Here is a 17,442-nt window from a genome sequence, read left to right on the forward strand (position 1 = left end):
AATTTGGTTTTAGGTTGTATTTGGAGGGGGATCAATTATAAATCAAAAGAGGTGTTAACATTGTACAGGAATTTAGTGAGGGCCACATCTAGAATATTGTGTGCAATTTTGGACACCACAACTCAGGAAGGATATAGATTCCAGAGAGAGGGTTCAGCACAGGGCTACTAGATTGATTCCTGGCCAAGGTAGACTCAGCTATGAGGAGCGGCTGAAGGAGACGGGGCTTTATTCACTAGAAAGGAGGTGGTTACGAGGAGATATGATGGAGATGTTTAAGATGATGAAAGGTAAAGTAATATAAGTGAAGAAGAATTATTCAACAGAGTGGACGGTGATAGGACGAGGGGCTATAGCCTGAGAGTAAAGAAGAGGAGAGTAAAGATGGTAGTGAGACAGGGGACCTTTACTCAGAGAGTAGTTAATGCATGGAATGGTCTCCCTGGAAAGGCAGTGGCAGCAGAAACAGGAGATAAGTTTAAATTAGAATGAGATAGGTACCTGGTAGTTATGGAGATAGAGGGGTATGGGGATGTTGACAGGATTTTCAGGTAGTTTGATTTCATTGATGGGTGATTGTGTGCATGTGTACGGAGTGCTGTTGGTGGGGGTCTCGTCAAGGGGTGTTGTGTGGTTGATATTGTGTGTTTTAACCAAGCCCACATGCCCCCTCCCATGGGGAAAAAAATACAAATACAAAAAATCCACACAAAAAACTCTTAATTTTGAAAAAAACAAAAACATTTTGCATTTTCTTGTTTGGATCTTGTATGGATGATTTGGTGTGGTGTTGTTGCGGTGCAGTCATGATGGGCTGAATGGCCTCCACTTGTGTCTAATTTCCTTGTGTTTCCTTGTGTAAGGTGGACAGAGGTTAGGTTTTCACCCCTGTCTGTCTGTCTTTTTTGTTTGTCTGTCTGTCTGGTAGCAGGATATCTCAAAAAGGTATGGACGGATACGGATTCAAACGAAATGTGGTGGACAGGTTTGGTGTGTGACGAGGACGAAATGATTGGATTTTGGGGAAGATCCAAATCCAGATCTGGATACGAGAGTTTAAAAAAGACTTTTCTCAGTGATTCTTCACTATTTAGTGAAAGGACCAAACACGATATATGACATGATATCTCAAAAACGTATTGGCCCTGATATGTTCCACTGGATCAGGCATTTTGTGGCAGAGGTATGTGCTCCACTGAGGGTCCTTCTTGTTTTCAAAGTGATTCTTCACCAATGATAGATCGGGGCCAAAATGATATATAGCATGAAACCTGAAAAAGTTATGGACGGATTCGGACGAAATTTTGTGGATGAGTTGGGTCGGTGACCAGAACAAGCTTATTAAATTTTGGTTCAGGCTTGTGAGTTATGTATGTTTTAACCCTATCCATCCGAGCAATTCAATTTCACCAAAATATGTTTAAATTCATCCTTTCTCGGCTGGAAGACCTCAAGTCACAGAAAGTAGGCATTGTGCCCATTGTGTGCTGGCACCTTAACCAAATACTAAATTCTCACCATCGTCTACAGGGGCATTATCTCACTGTCATAATTCCTCATTAATGATGCAACCAGCCGTTCAAATTCCTAATTTTAATGATGGTCAGCTTTGCATTCACGACATTTACCTTGATGTTTATACTACCTTGTTTATATTAACGTTATGGACACTGAGTTCGAGGTTTGCCAGGAGGGGGAAGCACTTGGGTTCTTTCCGAATTCCCGGCCCTGTAGGCTGATGTGCCACGGAAAACTCCATGGCCCGGCAGGTTGCTCAGCAACGATGAACGTCAATTAACTTTGTAAACTCGAACAGGGTTAACCGTCTAACATCGTTTACCTGGGAACAGACTAGATTAACGAGTTTCGTGCCCTCAGCGCACACATGGATTACTGCCGAGCGATACATTGAGTGTACGCTGGCTAATGGGATCAAATCACGTAGGGTACAACTTCTTGGCTAAAAATAATGCGGAGTGTGCTGGACCAATGGAGGAAAGGATGCTACGAGCAGGTTGAACTGAATTAACATTGGTTTATTTACAAAGAAGCATGAGGAAAAGCAAGTGGCACAGTGAAGATGAGGGATTTATTACCCTGCACTCAGGAAGCGAAAAACAGGGTTAAGCTAATGGGAGCGTACATATGTATGGCGTACGATGTACGTCATGTCTGCATTTTGTTAAGAGCAAACATCAAAAAACCCTTCAGCGGAGGAACTTGAAACTTTACCACATGTTACATGACCATGTGATATAGCAGTCATTCTTTTGAGGTCAACATAGGTCGAAGGTCAACATTGGCCAATTTTCTAAAATTATCAATTTTCATCCGATTGACTTGAAATTTGAAGAGGATTTGAACATTTGGTCATTTAATTCAACTCCCAATTATTTTTGATGTCAATATAGGCCAAAAGGTCAACATAGGCCGAATTTCTATAATTGTCAATTTTTCGAGAAAGACAGGATGCAAGACAGTGGTGGCTCTAAAAAAAGAGCGGTTCTTTGGGTCTTGTCCTCGCTGATAACTTTTATGCGTCACAGTAGACAAGTCAGAAAAGAGAGAAAGAACGTGCGAGAATGAGTACTACCCATCAATTGTTATTGCTGATTTTGCCTCTCGCTCAATACTGCATCTGTACTGCTGGGCCACTTTGTCAGCACTAAAGATCAGGGCCACTAAAGATCAGGGCACGCCATTCTGTTCCAACCACCACTAGTTTTCGCTCCAGATAATTCACTCGAAATCCAAGCTGAAGACACAGAACTTCAGCAGAACTCTCAGAAATGTGAACTCCTTTAAGACTCTTAAAAGAACTCTAGTGGCCCCACAACCAAAGTGCATATTTAAGGACACGACGGGTGGTGGGGGAAGGCAGGTGGAGTTTGGAGGGATCAAGGGAGAATCCCTGCCCCTTGTGTGAGTGGTCTCTGGGAGCATGGGTCATGTGCCGTCCTCTTTTCTCCGAGCGTGGCATGAACATTGGTCTATATGCGTTCTGAGATGACGACATCCTTCCCGCGAGGCCATCGCACTGGATCCGTCCCCATTTGGCCTCCGAATGTGCCACGCAGGTCAGCTCCTGACTTAACATGGGGCCGACGTGCAGTAGTCCCCATCTGCCTCTCAAACTCCTGGGAAGGGCGCAGATGGTTTGCTGTATATTAGGACGATCACCGCTGTTCGAGAAACGTGAAGGAGCGGCAAGTGCACACTTGCGCCTGGGTGTAAAAGCCTCGATTTGTAACGGTGCTGGGCTGGGGTCCGATCGTGAGCCAAAGGTGTCAGTGGGTGAGGCGAGATGATGGTCCAGAGGTGCATGAAAGTGGTGGGTCGTGGTGAGTTGAATGAAGTTAATGTGGTTGGGGAGTTGAAACGTCGTTGTGTTGCCACATTTGATGCAATATAAATGCTCGAATGGTGGTGAGGTGCTCTATTCGAAACAGCTTGTTTGTCAAAACCATTTGAAACTGCTCGTGTGTCTTCCATTGCCATATCGGTTTACACACAACTTTTGAACCATTATTAGCCCCTGTAGGACTGTGTCCGAAATGGGGGCTTGTGAATTGGGTCTTGTCCGTCCGTGCCTCCGCAGCCATATTTCGGACATGTATGGACCGATTTTGTTCAAACTTGGCACAAATACAAAACATGGTAGACATAAGCACATCCATTTGTTTTGCGATTTGATCAAAGATGTCCGACTGGTGGCCATTTTAGTTGTAAAAAGGTCCATGTTGAACATGTGTTCAACCATTTCTCGGACATACAGGGTGTTCTAAAAAAGACCCGGACAACCTTGGTTGTTAATATATTTAGTACCACAAATGATACGATACCCTTTGTTTTCTATGATACAGTAGCTCATAAAGTTTTCTTTATTTTCAGGTTTGGTGGTTTTATGTTAAAGAAAACGGTGTTGCCACAGGAGAAAGCTCAGAGCGTCAAATGGTTCATCAATACGAGATCCGACAAGCAAGTTCAGCATAATTTCCGTACAAGGTATGGAAGGAATCCGCCATCACAGACTCGTATCAGAAAGTGGTTCAAGAGGTTTACGGAGACAGGAATTTGTCAGAAACAGAAAAGTACCGGTGGACCAAGCACAAGTACAGCAGACGTTGAACAAGTGCGTGAATCATTTCAACGAAGTACCAGAAAATCAATTTGTCGTGCATCCAGAGAATTGGGACTACCAACCACCACTGGACACAGGATTATTAATAAAAGACTGAAGCTTTATGCCAATAAGGTGCGGATTCTGCAGGAACTCAGACCAGATGATGGACCCAAACACAAGGCATTTGCCTTGGAAATGCTCAGTCGCATAGAGGATGACGAAGATTACCTGAAAAAGGTCATGTTCAATGTTCACAGACGAAGCTTGCTTTCATGTATCGGGAAAGGTAAACCGATACAATGTGAGGATCTGGGGCTCTGAAAACCCCCATGTGGTCATTGAACACGTATGCGACGGTACAAAGGTCAAGGTGTGGTGTGACCTTCTCCATGACTGCTTTGTGGGTCCATTTTTCTTTGCGGAGGACACAGTGACCTCAACAATTTACATGAACATGTTGGAAGAATTCACCTTCCCACAGATTGAAGACCTGCAACCTGATATCATTTTTCAACGGGACGGTGCCCCCCCCCCTCATTGGGCCTTTGTCATTCGAGCCATCCTGAATGAAAAATTTCCAGGTGGCTGGATTGGCTGAGACCAACCAACCGCCTGCCCCCCCCATGATCACCAGACATCACCCCCCCTTGATTTTCTTCTGTGGGGGTTTGTCAAAGATGTTGTCCACAACACCAAGGTGGCAAACCGGCAGGATCCTCATTCTCGGAACACAGCTGCATGCACACTGGACACAAACATGCTGAGCCAAACATGGCAAGAACTCGAGTACCACGTCGATGTCCTGCGCATGACAAACAGAGCTCACATGGAAGTGTATTGATGGTACGCTCAAAACTTTTTGAGTTTCTGTCTCAAATAAACCAAACGGTATCGTTGCATCATTTGTGGTTCTAAATGTCTCAACAACCAAAGTTGTCCGCATATATTTTGGAACACCCTGTACATTTACTGATCTTGTTCAGCCTTGGCACAAGCACAGTACATGCCTTACATCTGCACTTCATGTTTTTTTTTCGACATCAGATCCAACATTGCCGACTGGCGGACAATTTGCGACTTGCGCGATCTTGCCAAATTGTCCGCAAACTTCCACGTCACATGACCACTCAAGTCAGTTGCGCATACACATAAATCTTGTAAATATGAGCTAGCCCTTAAACTCCGAACAGCAAAATTAATAAAACCACGGGGGCTATGACGTTTTATTTTATTTTTTTCCCTTGTTTGATGTCATGTGAGTGTGGTACCCCCACCAGACCGTTGTTGGAGATGAGCCTTGCCCGTTGTGTCTTTATTTTCCTTTTTTTTCTTTGCCCAAAGCACTTTACGGAGTGCTGCATCTTTGGATGTACTGTTCACCGATCCATTTTTAACCACCAGTATTTCATGGTTTGTCATGTTAATGAAAACGTGTATCTGTAAAACATTAATTTGTGTTGATGAGTAAGCAATGCTCAGTTACATGTTTTGGTCATTTATTAGTTCAACTCCAAACAAAGCATCATCCCTCCAGCTCACTATGACCATTCACTCGGATTGCTGGAAACGTTTTGAACTACTGTGTATCTTCACATAACTCCCAATTCCATGTACCGAGCACCCAGCAGATCACGATCGCGGTGATGGCATGTGCGCAGGTGGCCACATTAGCTGCGGTGACGGTGGTCCTGGTGAGCACGTCAGCTGCGGGTTACCTCATCAGGGATCTTCCCAATGTGAGCGAGTCATGACTCATTACATGTGCAAAAGACAGAGAACATGACCCATCAGGGCATGTTTAAGATGCTAAGCAGAAGTGTATGCATACCACAGAGTAAAGTGAACGCAAACATCAAGTCGCATGACACTCAATCCATGTGTAGCCACGCACACACAATACTGCAGAAGGTGCTATCATGCACACTATCTGCAGAGGGTGCTCAACTTGTTTATTTGTGTATATACTCTCAATGATGCTGAACTGATCATCTTTCAGGATGTTTTATGTATCGAGGCTAATGGAAGAGCAGAACAACAGGGGGCAATGGATGAACAGATGAAATGGGGGCAAGGGAGATCCGAGGGATGACGTCAAATGGAGGCACCACAGCACAAGGAGAGAATGTGACAGGAGGTAGGTGAGAACATGGTCTCAGCTAGTGCAGTAAAGCTCAGTCGTGGAAATGGGAAATTGCACGAGGTGACTGTGGGCAGCAGATTTCAGATGATGTGGAGTAGAGCTCATGCCAACGGATCCACAGGTGAGAAAAGAGGTATGAAAAAATAGAGGTGTGCATTGAGCTTAGTCTGGGGGAGGGGGGGATTGGGCTAACAAAAAAGGGTTTCTGGCAGAACATGTGAGACCTAGAGGAGCAGGGGCTGGGTGGGGTGGTGAACGTGTGAGACCTAGAGGAGCAGGGGCTGGGTGGGGAGGTGAACGTGTGAGACCGAGAGGAGCAGGGGCTGGGTGGGGAGGTGAACGTGTGAGACCTGGAGGAGCAGGGGCTGGGTGGGGAGGTGAACGTGTGAGACCTGGAGGAGCAGGGGCTGGGTGGGGAGGTGAACGTGTGAGACCTGGAGGAGCAGGGGCTGGGTGGGGTGGTGAAGGTGTGAGACCTAGAGGAGCAGGGGCTAGTGGGGAGGTGAACGTGTGAGACCGAGAGGAGCAGGGGCTGGGTGGGGAGGTGAACGTGTGAGACCGGGAGGAGCAGGGGCTGAGTGGGGAGGTGAACGTGTGAGACCGAGAGGAGCAGGGGCTGGGTGGGGAGGTGAACGTGTGAGACCGAGAGGAGCAGGGGCTGAGTGGGGAGGTGAACGTGTGAGACCTAGAGGAGCAGGGGCTGGGTTGGGAGGTGAACGTGTGAGACCGAGAGGAGCAGGGGCTGAGTGGGGAGGTGAACGTGTGAGACCGAGAGGAGCAGGGGCTGGGTGGGGAGGTGAACGTGTGAGACCTGGAGGAGCAGGGGCTGGGTGGGGAGGTGAACGTGTGAGACCTGGAGGAGCAGGGGCTGGGTGGAGTGGTGAACGTGTGAGACCTAGAGGAGCAGGGGCTGGGTGGGGTGGTGAACGTGTGAGACCGAGAGGAGCAGGGGCTGGGTGGGGAGGTGAACGTGTGAGACCGAGAGGAGCAGGGCTGGGTGGGGAGGTGAACGTGTGAGACCTTGAGGAGCAGGGGCTGGGTGGGGAGGTGAACGTGTGAGACCTAGAGGAGCAGGGGCTGGGTGGGGAGGTGAGAGGGCAGGAGGAGCAAGATTAGAAAAGTCGTATGGTGACAAACTGAAAGGCCACCAACCTGTCTACAGTAAGCAAGAAATACTCCGCTTCCTGGTGCATAATTCTCATGACATGGAAGGCCTTAGATTCCATAATCTCAAGGGGGGTGGGGAGGGAGGGCATGAAGGGAAGCAGCAGCACCAGTCCACAAAGAGGAGCCATATTTGATGACCCTCCAGATGAAGGCTGAGTTCACATCACATTATGACCTTGCAGATCTTTGTGCATTCAGCATCACATGGTGAGCTTATGACCTTTCCATTCTCTGCATTCTTTATTAAATGTTGACCTTTTGACCTTGCTAATATCTGTGTTCTGTATCATGCGTTTACCTGGTTACTTTGCTAACCTTTGTGTGCACTCTTCATCATGTGTTGACCTTGTTTGTGATCTTGATGATGTGTTTGTGCTGTAGGCAGTGCTGGCCTGCATTATCCTAGTGAACTTACACCGCATGTTCATGCAGTTCAAAGACATCCCTTGTCTTTGGGCCTCAAACAGGGCAGACCTGGTGGGTTTTTCATCAAAACTTTAAACACAAGATGTCAAACTCCATCCTCAGTTTTGTGTTTGCTTGTTAAACTTTGTTTTTATACAATTAGACCACAACCATTGCTTTGTTACTTTATCTCCACAAGCTCACCACCACAACATGTGTATTTATGTTTCAGGCTTGGCCTGCTGTACTCACACAAGGCTATCAAACCTCATACTGTTACTATTCTATACAAGTGTCTGCTGATCGACATTTACCTTGTGGTGAAATACATGAAGTGATGAAATAGTTTGTTGAACAACACAAAACAACAGGAGGAAATGGATGAACAGATGTGAATAAGTAACACTTTTTATGCACATTCTCAGCAACATTTGTGAAACTTCTGCCAAGGACATAAGCAGGACATCATTGTAGTTCTACATGAACTGCCGGGATATTAGGAGACAATGGACAAGTCAAAACAGTATATATATGGGATTTGAGCCTCATCATCATGAGCAAAGTTCTTAGATAGAAACACTAACCCTTGGCCTGGCTTTAAGAGCATGTGGTTGGTTGTGCACAGGCCATCTGGCTCGTGGCTTTCGCATCCACATTACTACTGGGACTTGGACTCGGCCTTGCTGTGGCAGTGAGCTTTGCGCTTCTCACCGTCATCGTGCGCACACAGCGGTGAGTGCTCAATTTCCGTGGAACATTATTCATTCCCACTCTGGAAGTGCACCATTCCCATACAGTTACAGTGGCCTTCAAAAATATTCTCCCTCCTACCAATAATGCCACATTTAGATGAATTACGAATGATGTAGAAACAATTTTTACAAATTAACTTTTTTTTATTCATATGTGAAGAGATCGATCGAAACACTGTTCTCGTTGAACGAGGTTACATGTCAGGAATACCTGCAAAAAACATGCACAAATCAAAATTCACTGGTTGTAAAAGTATTCAGCCCCTTAGGTCAGTACGTGGTGAAGCGCATTTTACAGCGATTGCTACTATGAGTCTTTGAGTAGATCTCGACCACCTTTGTACAGTGACATGGTGACATATTTGCCCATTGTTCACGTGAAAATTTCTATAGTTCTACCAAGTTTGATGGGGATCATCGATGGACTGTAATCTTCAAGTCTCACCATAAATGTTCAATTGGGTTCAAGTCAGGACCTTGACTGGGCCACTCAAGAACATTTATTTTCTTATTATTCAGTCACTCCAGTGTGGTTGTAGCTTTGTGCTTCGGATCATTGCGCTGATGAAATGTCAATCTCCGTCCCAGTTTCAGATTCATGGCCGAGTCATGTGGGTTTTCTTCAAGTATTCTCCTGTACTTTGCACCCTCCATTGTTCCTTCTATCCTGACAAGCTTGCCAGTCCCTGCTGATGAAAAGCACCCCCATAACATGATGCAACCACCACCATGCTTAACAGTAGGGATGGTGTTGACTGGGTGTTGTGCGATGTTAGGCTTGCCCCAGACATAACACTTTGAATTTAGATCAAAAAGTTCCATTTTTGTCTCGTCTGACCACAAAATGTTTCTCCACATGCCTGCAGTATCATCACGATGCTTTTTCACAAACTCCATACGAGCTGTTAGATGTGTCTTTTTCAATAATGGCTCCTTTCTTGTCACCTGTCCAAAGAGGCCAGCTTTGTGAAGGGAAGGGGATATTGTTGATTGATGAACATTGACCCCCATCTCAGACATAGAGCCTTGCAGATCTTTCAAAGTCGTTGTTGGATTTACAGTGACATCCCAAACCAGTTCTCTGCTTGTCCGGCCGCTGAGTTTGGATGGGTGACCTGATCTGGGTAGAGTCTGGGTGGTATGATACGTCTTCCACTTCTTAATGATGGATTTCACCATACTCAAAGGGATAATGAATGACTTTGAAATCTTCTTATAACCCTCTCCTGAACGGTGCTTCTCCATCACTTTATGTCTGACTTCTTTGGAAAGCTCCTTGGTCTTCATGTTTGCTTTGTTGGTTGACCGAGTGAGTTTCACCTTAATACTCCTGAGATTAGTGGGGGAGCTTAATTTTTAAGTTAAACCACTGATTACACACAGGTGAAACCTATTACACTTATTTTGTAACTTTTCAAACAAATAATTTCTTCCTGAAGTGATTTCGGCTTAATTAGGCAAAGGGTTTGACGACTTATGCAACTGAGAATCACGTGATTATTTTTTTCCCCGTTAATCTAACTTATTCACATTTTATCTGCATTCTTAGCTTTATCACTTTGGAGTAGTTTGTGTAAGACACTATATATTAAGTTTTATTTCAAAGCATCATGAAATAAGCTCAGGTGGCATCAAAATGTAAAGACGTTGGAGGGGGGTGAATACTTCTGTAGGCGACTGTATGCAACATGGGTGCTGTGTGCAGCCAGTAAACACTTTCACCCTCACCCGAAGCTATGAATATAAACAGTTGGCTGCCGACCATTTTCATGCCATTTCTGATCAGTTTGCCTTCTGTTGTCGAGAGGAGGCCATGGCTTTGCAGATCATTCTTATGGAATAGCCCCTTTAGTTCCAATGCAATCTGAGCTTTTGGAATCTGTCTGGATGGACCGTAGCTTTGCTTGCTTGTTTTCTCAAAAAGGGTGCAAAACAACATGAATTAAATAGTGAGCAGTTTATAAGGAGTATTCAAAAGTTTGAAGAGTGAGATACTCGCGTTCACCCATGAAATGCCAAGGCTTTATGTTTTTTTTAAATATATGTGGATATGTAATTTGCAATAAAATATCTAAATGTTTTTTTTTTAATGTATATACAGTACTGCGCAAAAGTTTGGGTTATTCCAAAGTTATTCATGCATTTAGGTAAATCCATCAAGTTGTCAGTGATAACAGTCATCCAGTGCCTTCAGGAAGTATTCACACACATTGACTTTTTCACATTTTGTTGTTACAGCCTGAATTTATAATGGATGAATTGAATTTTTTTTTATCACCGATCTACACAAAATACCACATAATGACAAAGTGAAAACATTTTTTTAATAAACTTTAACAAATATATTGCAAATTAAATACAGAAATATCTAATTTACATTCTGTAGGTATTCAACCCCCTGCGTCAATACTTTGTAGAAACGCCTTTGGGAGTGATTACGTCTTTGATTCTTCTTGAGTATGTCTGTATCAGCTTTACACATCTGGATTTGGGGATTTTCCCCCATTCTTCCTTGCAGATTTGCTCAAGCTCTGTCAAGTTGGATGGGGAGCGTCGGTGAACAGCAGTCTTCAAGTCTTTCCACAGATTTAAGTCTGAGCTTTGGCTGGGCCACTCAGGACATTCACATTCTTCTGAAGCCATTCCAGCTTTGCTTTGGCTGTATATGTAGTGTCCGAGGTGCAGTGAGATACGGAGAGTCGAGAGGGTAGTCGTAACTCTGTTTATTGCGTTCCCGGATGCGCACTACTCAGAGCCTCGAGCGGGCACGAACAGCTATATGCATTGCAGACACGTGACTATTATCACAACTCCTCCACGCCCCCTCAGCGCTCTATACCCATACACCACACTCCTCCCTCCTAAAAGTATGATTATAAAATGACAATTATAATTATGACAACATGATACTAATCAAAAGCATTGGCACTATGACACAAAAAGCAACTAGTGACAAAATGGCACACAGCAAAAGCATTGGCACCATGACACAAAAAGCAACTGGTGAAAAAGAAGGACACTAATCATCCAAAAGCCCCCCAAGCACCACATCTCTTGATCCGTCCCGGGCAGATAGAGCCCCCAGACGGCCCATGCTTACACGCCTTCCGGCGAGGTCGAGGTGGCACCCCAGGCGAACTTCCCCCTGCACCATCAAACGCCCCGGTCGACAAGCTTGCTCGTCTCCCCCGGACAGGACCGAATCAGGTAAACACCTCGAGTCCGCAAGCCCCGTGGGCGCCAGCACGTCTGACCTTGACGAGATCAGAGGTTCGCGCACCATGGCGCTCAGCACGTCTGGCTTTGACGATATCAGGGGCGGGGATGACGCTGAACAGCGAACCTGCCCCGGCTCCCCGCCATCAACCCGAACCAGGCAATCTGCTGGTTCCATTACCTTCACAGGTTCATTGGTGGCTGAACGTATCACATTTCCACACGGTAACGAAAACCCATGAAGCATCGTCGGCGCAGATGTACACTTCCCTTTACGCAAAGCACGTTTCCACATCTCCACAACCGATGCTGCCTGCTCGCTCGTGACAGGCTGGCACAACATTTTCACAAACGATTCTGGCACGTCCGGACGACACAACCCTTTAACAAACCGTTCAAGGTGTTGAACACCACCGCGATGCGCCAGATCATTAAACACATCTGCGAAGAACTGTGGATCGTTTGCAGCACACAATATTCCGGGTATTCCTTTATTATCAACGATCAACCGCAGCTTCGTTACAGTAATGCCCGTCGAAGCACCCTGCCAAAGCACACGCTCCGGCCACCCAGCGAACGCACTGATCACAATCAAACACATTTCGCTCAAACGTGGACTATCGGCATTTGCTTCCTGACATGTGGTGCAATGCTTAACCATATGCTCCATGGCGATAGGCCGTTGCGAGGCCGCGATAATCAAACATGAAACGATCATAAAATAATGACACAGGCCACGAGCAAGCCTCTTGGTTTTAATGATGCCGAGGCGACTTGCATGCAGGTCCTCGTCTGAACGTCGAAGAGGACACCGTCGATGGGCACGCACCGCGACCTTCTTGGACGCGACCGGCTCGCCCCGGATTTGACTCAGTGCCAACACATCAATGCGGTTGGTTGATCCAGACGAAGGTGGACCCTCCGCGTAAGGCAAACGCGAGAGCCCGTCGCAGCTGGCACGCTCCTCGTTGCTCCAGAACCGTATATCGTAGTTGTAGGCAGCAAGGAACAGACACCAACGTTGTATCGCCGCGGCCCCTGCCACCGGGACCTCGCCCTCGGGTCTCGAGGGAGGCACGGGCTCAAGCGGATGTACGGGCCCCGAAGGCGGCACGGGCGCAAATGGAGGTACGGGCCCCAAAGGAGGCACGGGCGCAAATGGAGGTATGGTCTCCAAAAGAGGAACCTCCCCAACTGACTCTCTAATCGGCTCGGCACGGGTCGCCCAGGGTGAATGGCTGGCGCCGTCCAGTCTAGCCTAAGGCTAGTCAGCTCAGGAGCGCTGGCCCCTCCCCTCATACCACAAACAGCGCAAGCACGACGCTTCGACCTTGGTAGGTCACCGATTCGTCTGTCATATCAAGTGGCGTAATCGCTTCGCCGGTGTACGTGAACAGCGTGAGGGTAGACCTGATAAGGTGAAGACCGTGGAGTCTACGAGCGGTCTGTTCACCCATGATCGACACCGCGGCCCCGGTATCAATTTGAAAAACGATCAGTATCTCGTTCACCTCGACCTCCACTGTCATTGGTCTTGTTACCATCGGACCAATTGAAAACAAGCTCATCATCGGCTGCATGTCCTGCTCCGGGTCGACTGGGTTGCTCGGTACAGGTTGCAGGTCTCGCTCCGGGACGTAAAAGCATACGTCATGTACAAAACCCTGTATAGGCTGCAGGTCTTTCTCCGGGTCGTCGGGGTAGTCTAGCACAGGTTGCAGGTCTTGCCCCGGGTCATCGGGGTTCTCCCACGCCACGTGGACCTCCGGACCACCTGTGAGGCTCTGGCCGGCAATGGCTTGGACATCCCTCAGCGTCCGTTCAATGGCCGACGCCATTTCGACTGCCGAGTCGAACGTAATGTCCTCGTACTTCAGCCGTAGTATTTCCGAAACCATTTCCGCGTCGTGCAATCCAGCAATTAAACGATCTTTGAGCCTGGCCTGCCGTTCACTCGACGTGAATTTGCAGGCGACGGCCCGACGCCTCACCCGCGCGGCGAAACTCGCGATGCGCTCCCCTGGGCGCCCTGCCTGGTGATCGAACTCGCACCGCGCCAGCTGCGCTGATTATCCCGGCGCTCTGTGCGCCCGGCAATCCAATTTCTCCGGCAACGACCCAAAGTCATTGTCGAAGAAAACAGGCACTCTGCATGCGTTGATTCGAAACATCCTCGTCGCCAATTGTAGTGTCCGAGGTGCAGTGAGATACGGAGAGTCGAGAGGGTAGTCGTAACTCTGTTTATTGCGTTCCCGGATGTGCACTACTCAGAGCCTCCAGTGGGCACGAACAGATATATGCATTGCAGGCTCGTGACTATTATCACAACTCCTCCACGCCCCCTCAGCACTCTATACCCATACACCACAGTATGCTTGGAGTCGTCTTGTTGGAACATAACTCTTCACCACAGTCTAAGGTCTTTTTCACTCTGAAGTAGGTTCTCCTCAAGGATTTGCCTGTATTTGGCTCCATTAATTGTTCCCTTTATCCTCCAAGTGTCCCAATTGCTGCCGCTCAAAAGCATCACCATAACATGATGCTGCCACCACCATGCTTCACGGGAGGGATGGTGTTACATGGGTGATGAGCTGTGTTCGGTGGTGAGACGTGATGTGATGAGCTGTGCTTGGTGATGAGATATATCGCTTTGCATTCAGGCCAAATAGTTCAATTTTCGTCTCATAAGACCACAGATTATTTTGCCTCAAGCTCTCAGAGTCTTTCACGTGCCTTTTTGCAAACTCCAGGCATGCTGTCATGTGCCTTTTTCTCAGGAGTGCCTTCTATCTGGTCACTCTCCCATAAAGCCTCGATTTGTGAAGTGCTGCAGAGAACATTGTCCTTCAGGGAGGTTCTCCCATCTCAGCCAAGGAACTCTGTAGTTCTGTTAGTCATCATGGGTTCTTGGTCACCTCCCTGGCCAAGGTCCTTCTTGCCTGGTTGCTCAGTTTGATTGGACGGCCAGCTCGAGGAAGAGTCTGGGTAGTTCCATATTCTTTCCATTTCCTAATGATGGAGATCATTATGCTCTTGGGAACTTCAACACTCTAAAATTGTTTTATACCTTTCTCCAGATCTGTGCCTCCTCACAGTAATTCTATCTCGGAGTTCTACGGACATTTCTTTTGCCTTCATGGTGGAGTTTCTGCTCTGACATGCACTGTCAACTGTGGGACCTGATATAGAAAGTTGTGTTTCTTTCTAAATCATGTTCATTCAATTAAATTAGGCACAGATGGACTCCAATCAAGTTGTAGAGACATCTCAAGGATGATCAAAGGAAAGCGGATGCATCTGAGCAAAATTTGAATGAAATGTCACAGCAAAGGGGTTGAATACTTTTATTATTGTAAATTAACATCTATCTATATATTAGTAAAACTCTCATCTTGTATGTATGTATGTATGTATGTATGTACAGTATGTAGGTATGTTCTCGAAATACAGCCAAAACAGTACACGATAGCGCAAAAATTTTAGTGCCCCCTTACTCACCATTCGTCTGCGGTGTGCAGTATCAAGTTTTGTTCAAATCGGGCAACGAAAAAATTATTTAAAAATCAATTCCCGATTCAGTCAAGTACTCTTCGGGAGAATTTGATCAATGCAAACAACCTCAGCGGTTTAATTCGCTGGAGCTATCTTTTTTTTTTTTTTTTTTTTTCTTAAAATGATTTTTCATCAACTTTTTTTTTTTTTTTTGTATACCTTGGTCGAGGCTCGTATGAGAGCTAACACACAACTCACAGCAAGGAGGCATGAGACAAGAGGGGCGGGAGTGGAAGGGACAAAACAGTGGGGAACAGACACATTAGGTGAACTGTGGAAGGGAGAGGGATGGGGATGGGACGGGGAACATGGCGAAGAGAAGATGGACATTTCAGGGACTTTCAGGAAGGAAAGCAAGAGAAATGAAGGAAGTGGGCTTGGGTGGATTATCGGGGGTAGAAAAGATCGAGGATTTGGATGGGGGAAGATAAGAGGTGGTGGTGAACAGCTGTTTTGAAAGCCTGGAGGGAAGAATGGGAAAAAATAGAGTGAGGAAGTTTATTCCAAAGGCGGGAAAAAAGTCATAAACTCATAAAAGTCATAAAAAGTCATAAACATAACAAAAAAGTCATAAAAAAGTCATTCCAAACTGCTGTCATAACGGGAACCCAGCGGGTTCACGGGTCATCTCGTCCTTTATAAATGTGTGAAACAAAATGCTTTGGTAAATGACAAGAATAGCGTTATTTTATATTTTATAGTATCCGTAAATACTTTGTGTATCCACCCTTTGCCTTCTTTGCATTCTTCAGTGCCATCGCTCTTTTTATCCATACTTCTGGTATACGACTGAAGTACTCTTTCTGGAATATTGTGCCAAATATCCTGTCGTGCATCCCACAGCTCTGTGAGGTTATACTTGGTTTCCTCTTGTTATTCTCTGTTTCCAGGTTATACAACATGGCCTCGATGGGACTCATGTCCAGACTCTGGAATGACTATTCTAACACTTGGAGCACACCAAATATAACCTTGTATTCTAACACTTGGAGCACACCAAATATAACCTTGTTCTCCAAATACTGTTTTACTTTATTGGAAGTGTGTTTTGGATCATTGTGTTGTTGGAAAATGAATCTTCTTCCAATTTAAGATTTCCCCTAGGAACTGCATGGTGCTGCAGTATCTACTTGTTCTCTTTTGCTAGAATCCCATTGATTTTAACAAGTTTTCCAACATCAAAAGATGAGATACAACCCCAGACTGTCACAGAGACTCCCTGTGTTTAACAGTCGGCTGTAAACATTGTGTATCATAACATTCCCCAGGTCTTCAGCATATGAACTGGCTTACAGTACAAATTTTATGTGTGGTATTGGTGAATATTTTGGAGTCAGGTCAGTCTTTTGGTACTGCCACTGGTGGTAACATGCAACCTCGTGCTACCTGCCGCATGGGTGGATGTCGGCGACTAAACCAACACCCCTCTCACTGGCTTTGGTAGTGGGGAGGGTGACTGTGACACCCTGCCAGGACGAAAAACATCACCTGACAAAGGGGGGATGAGCTCCCTTCAGGAGCCAACGGCCATCCATTACAGAGATGGTGTCTCCTAAAAAACACCCAATGGGGGTAGAAAAATTTATTTTTCCACCTGGCTAAATTATCCCCTCCTGCACAGTGGTCCTGTGAAGAGGTTTCTTCGGTTCAGGTCAAGGTGAAAGTTTTGCCAGTTTCTCCTCTTCTTCTTTTTCTTTCTTAGCCCTTTACCTCGAGTGGCTTTATGCCTTTTTGGGGGGCAATTTCCATTAAATCTGACTCCAAAATATTCACTTGATTTCTTACTCCCGGTTCTGGTTTTTGAAGCGACGGTTTGTTCTCTCCAGGGGTCTCTGTCGACTTTCTCAAAGATAACTTTCCCGTCGTCGTTTCATTTTGACTGTTTATTTTGTTGCCTTCATGTTTACTGTGTGTTCCTAGTTTGGTTTTGTTTCAAAACTTGTGCTATTTGGTGAGTTTTTGTTGGTCTTGTCATATCAGGTTTCCCCGAGGCCTACCCATATTCCCATCTATGTGCACGATCGTGTTTATTTGTATTTTCTCCTTATTACCATCAGTTTCTATTTACACCACTTTTCCTTCCACCC

At 46.1% G+C, this 17,442-nt stretch overlaps 1 protein-coding gene across 6 annotated transcripts in view; it reads left to right on the top strand.

Moving 5' to 3' along the window:
* Positions 1-17,442, top strand: part of LOC147014840 (prestin-like) — a 108,486-nt gene that overhangs the window by 38,248 nt on the left and 52,796 nt on the right. For all 6 annotated transcript variants that reach the window (XR_015050922.1, XR_015050923.1, XM_085853213.1 and 3 more), the window contains 3 exons: positions 5,782-5,859; positions 7,812-7,907; positions 8,461-8,567. Coding sequence is in view for 4 of the 6 variants with exons in the window: in XM_085853213.1 (XP_085709339.1) it covers positions 5,782-5,859; positions 7,812-7,907; positions 8,461-8,567 (281 nt within the window). In the remaining 2 variants the exon portion in view is untranslated. The remainder of the gene's footprint in view (positions 1-5,781; positions 5,860-7,811; positions 7,908-8,460; positions 8,568-17,442) is intronic.

The sequence above is a fragment of the Eptatretus burgeri genome, chromosome 13 (genome assembly GCF_056783735.1).
Source record: "Eptatretus burgeri isolate ZD-2024b chromosome 13, Ebu_testis_v1, whole genome shotgun sequence".
Taxonomy (NCBI): Eukaryota; Metazoa; Chordata; class Myxini; order Myxiniformes; family Myxinidae; genus Eptatretus; species Eptatretus burgeri.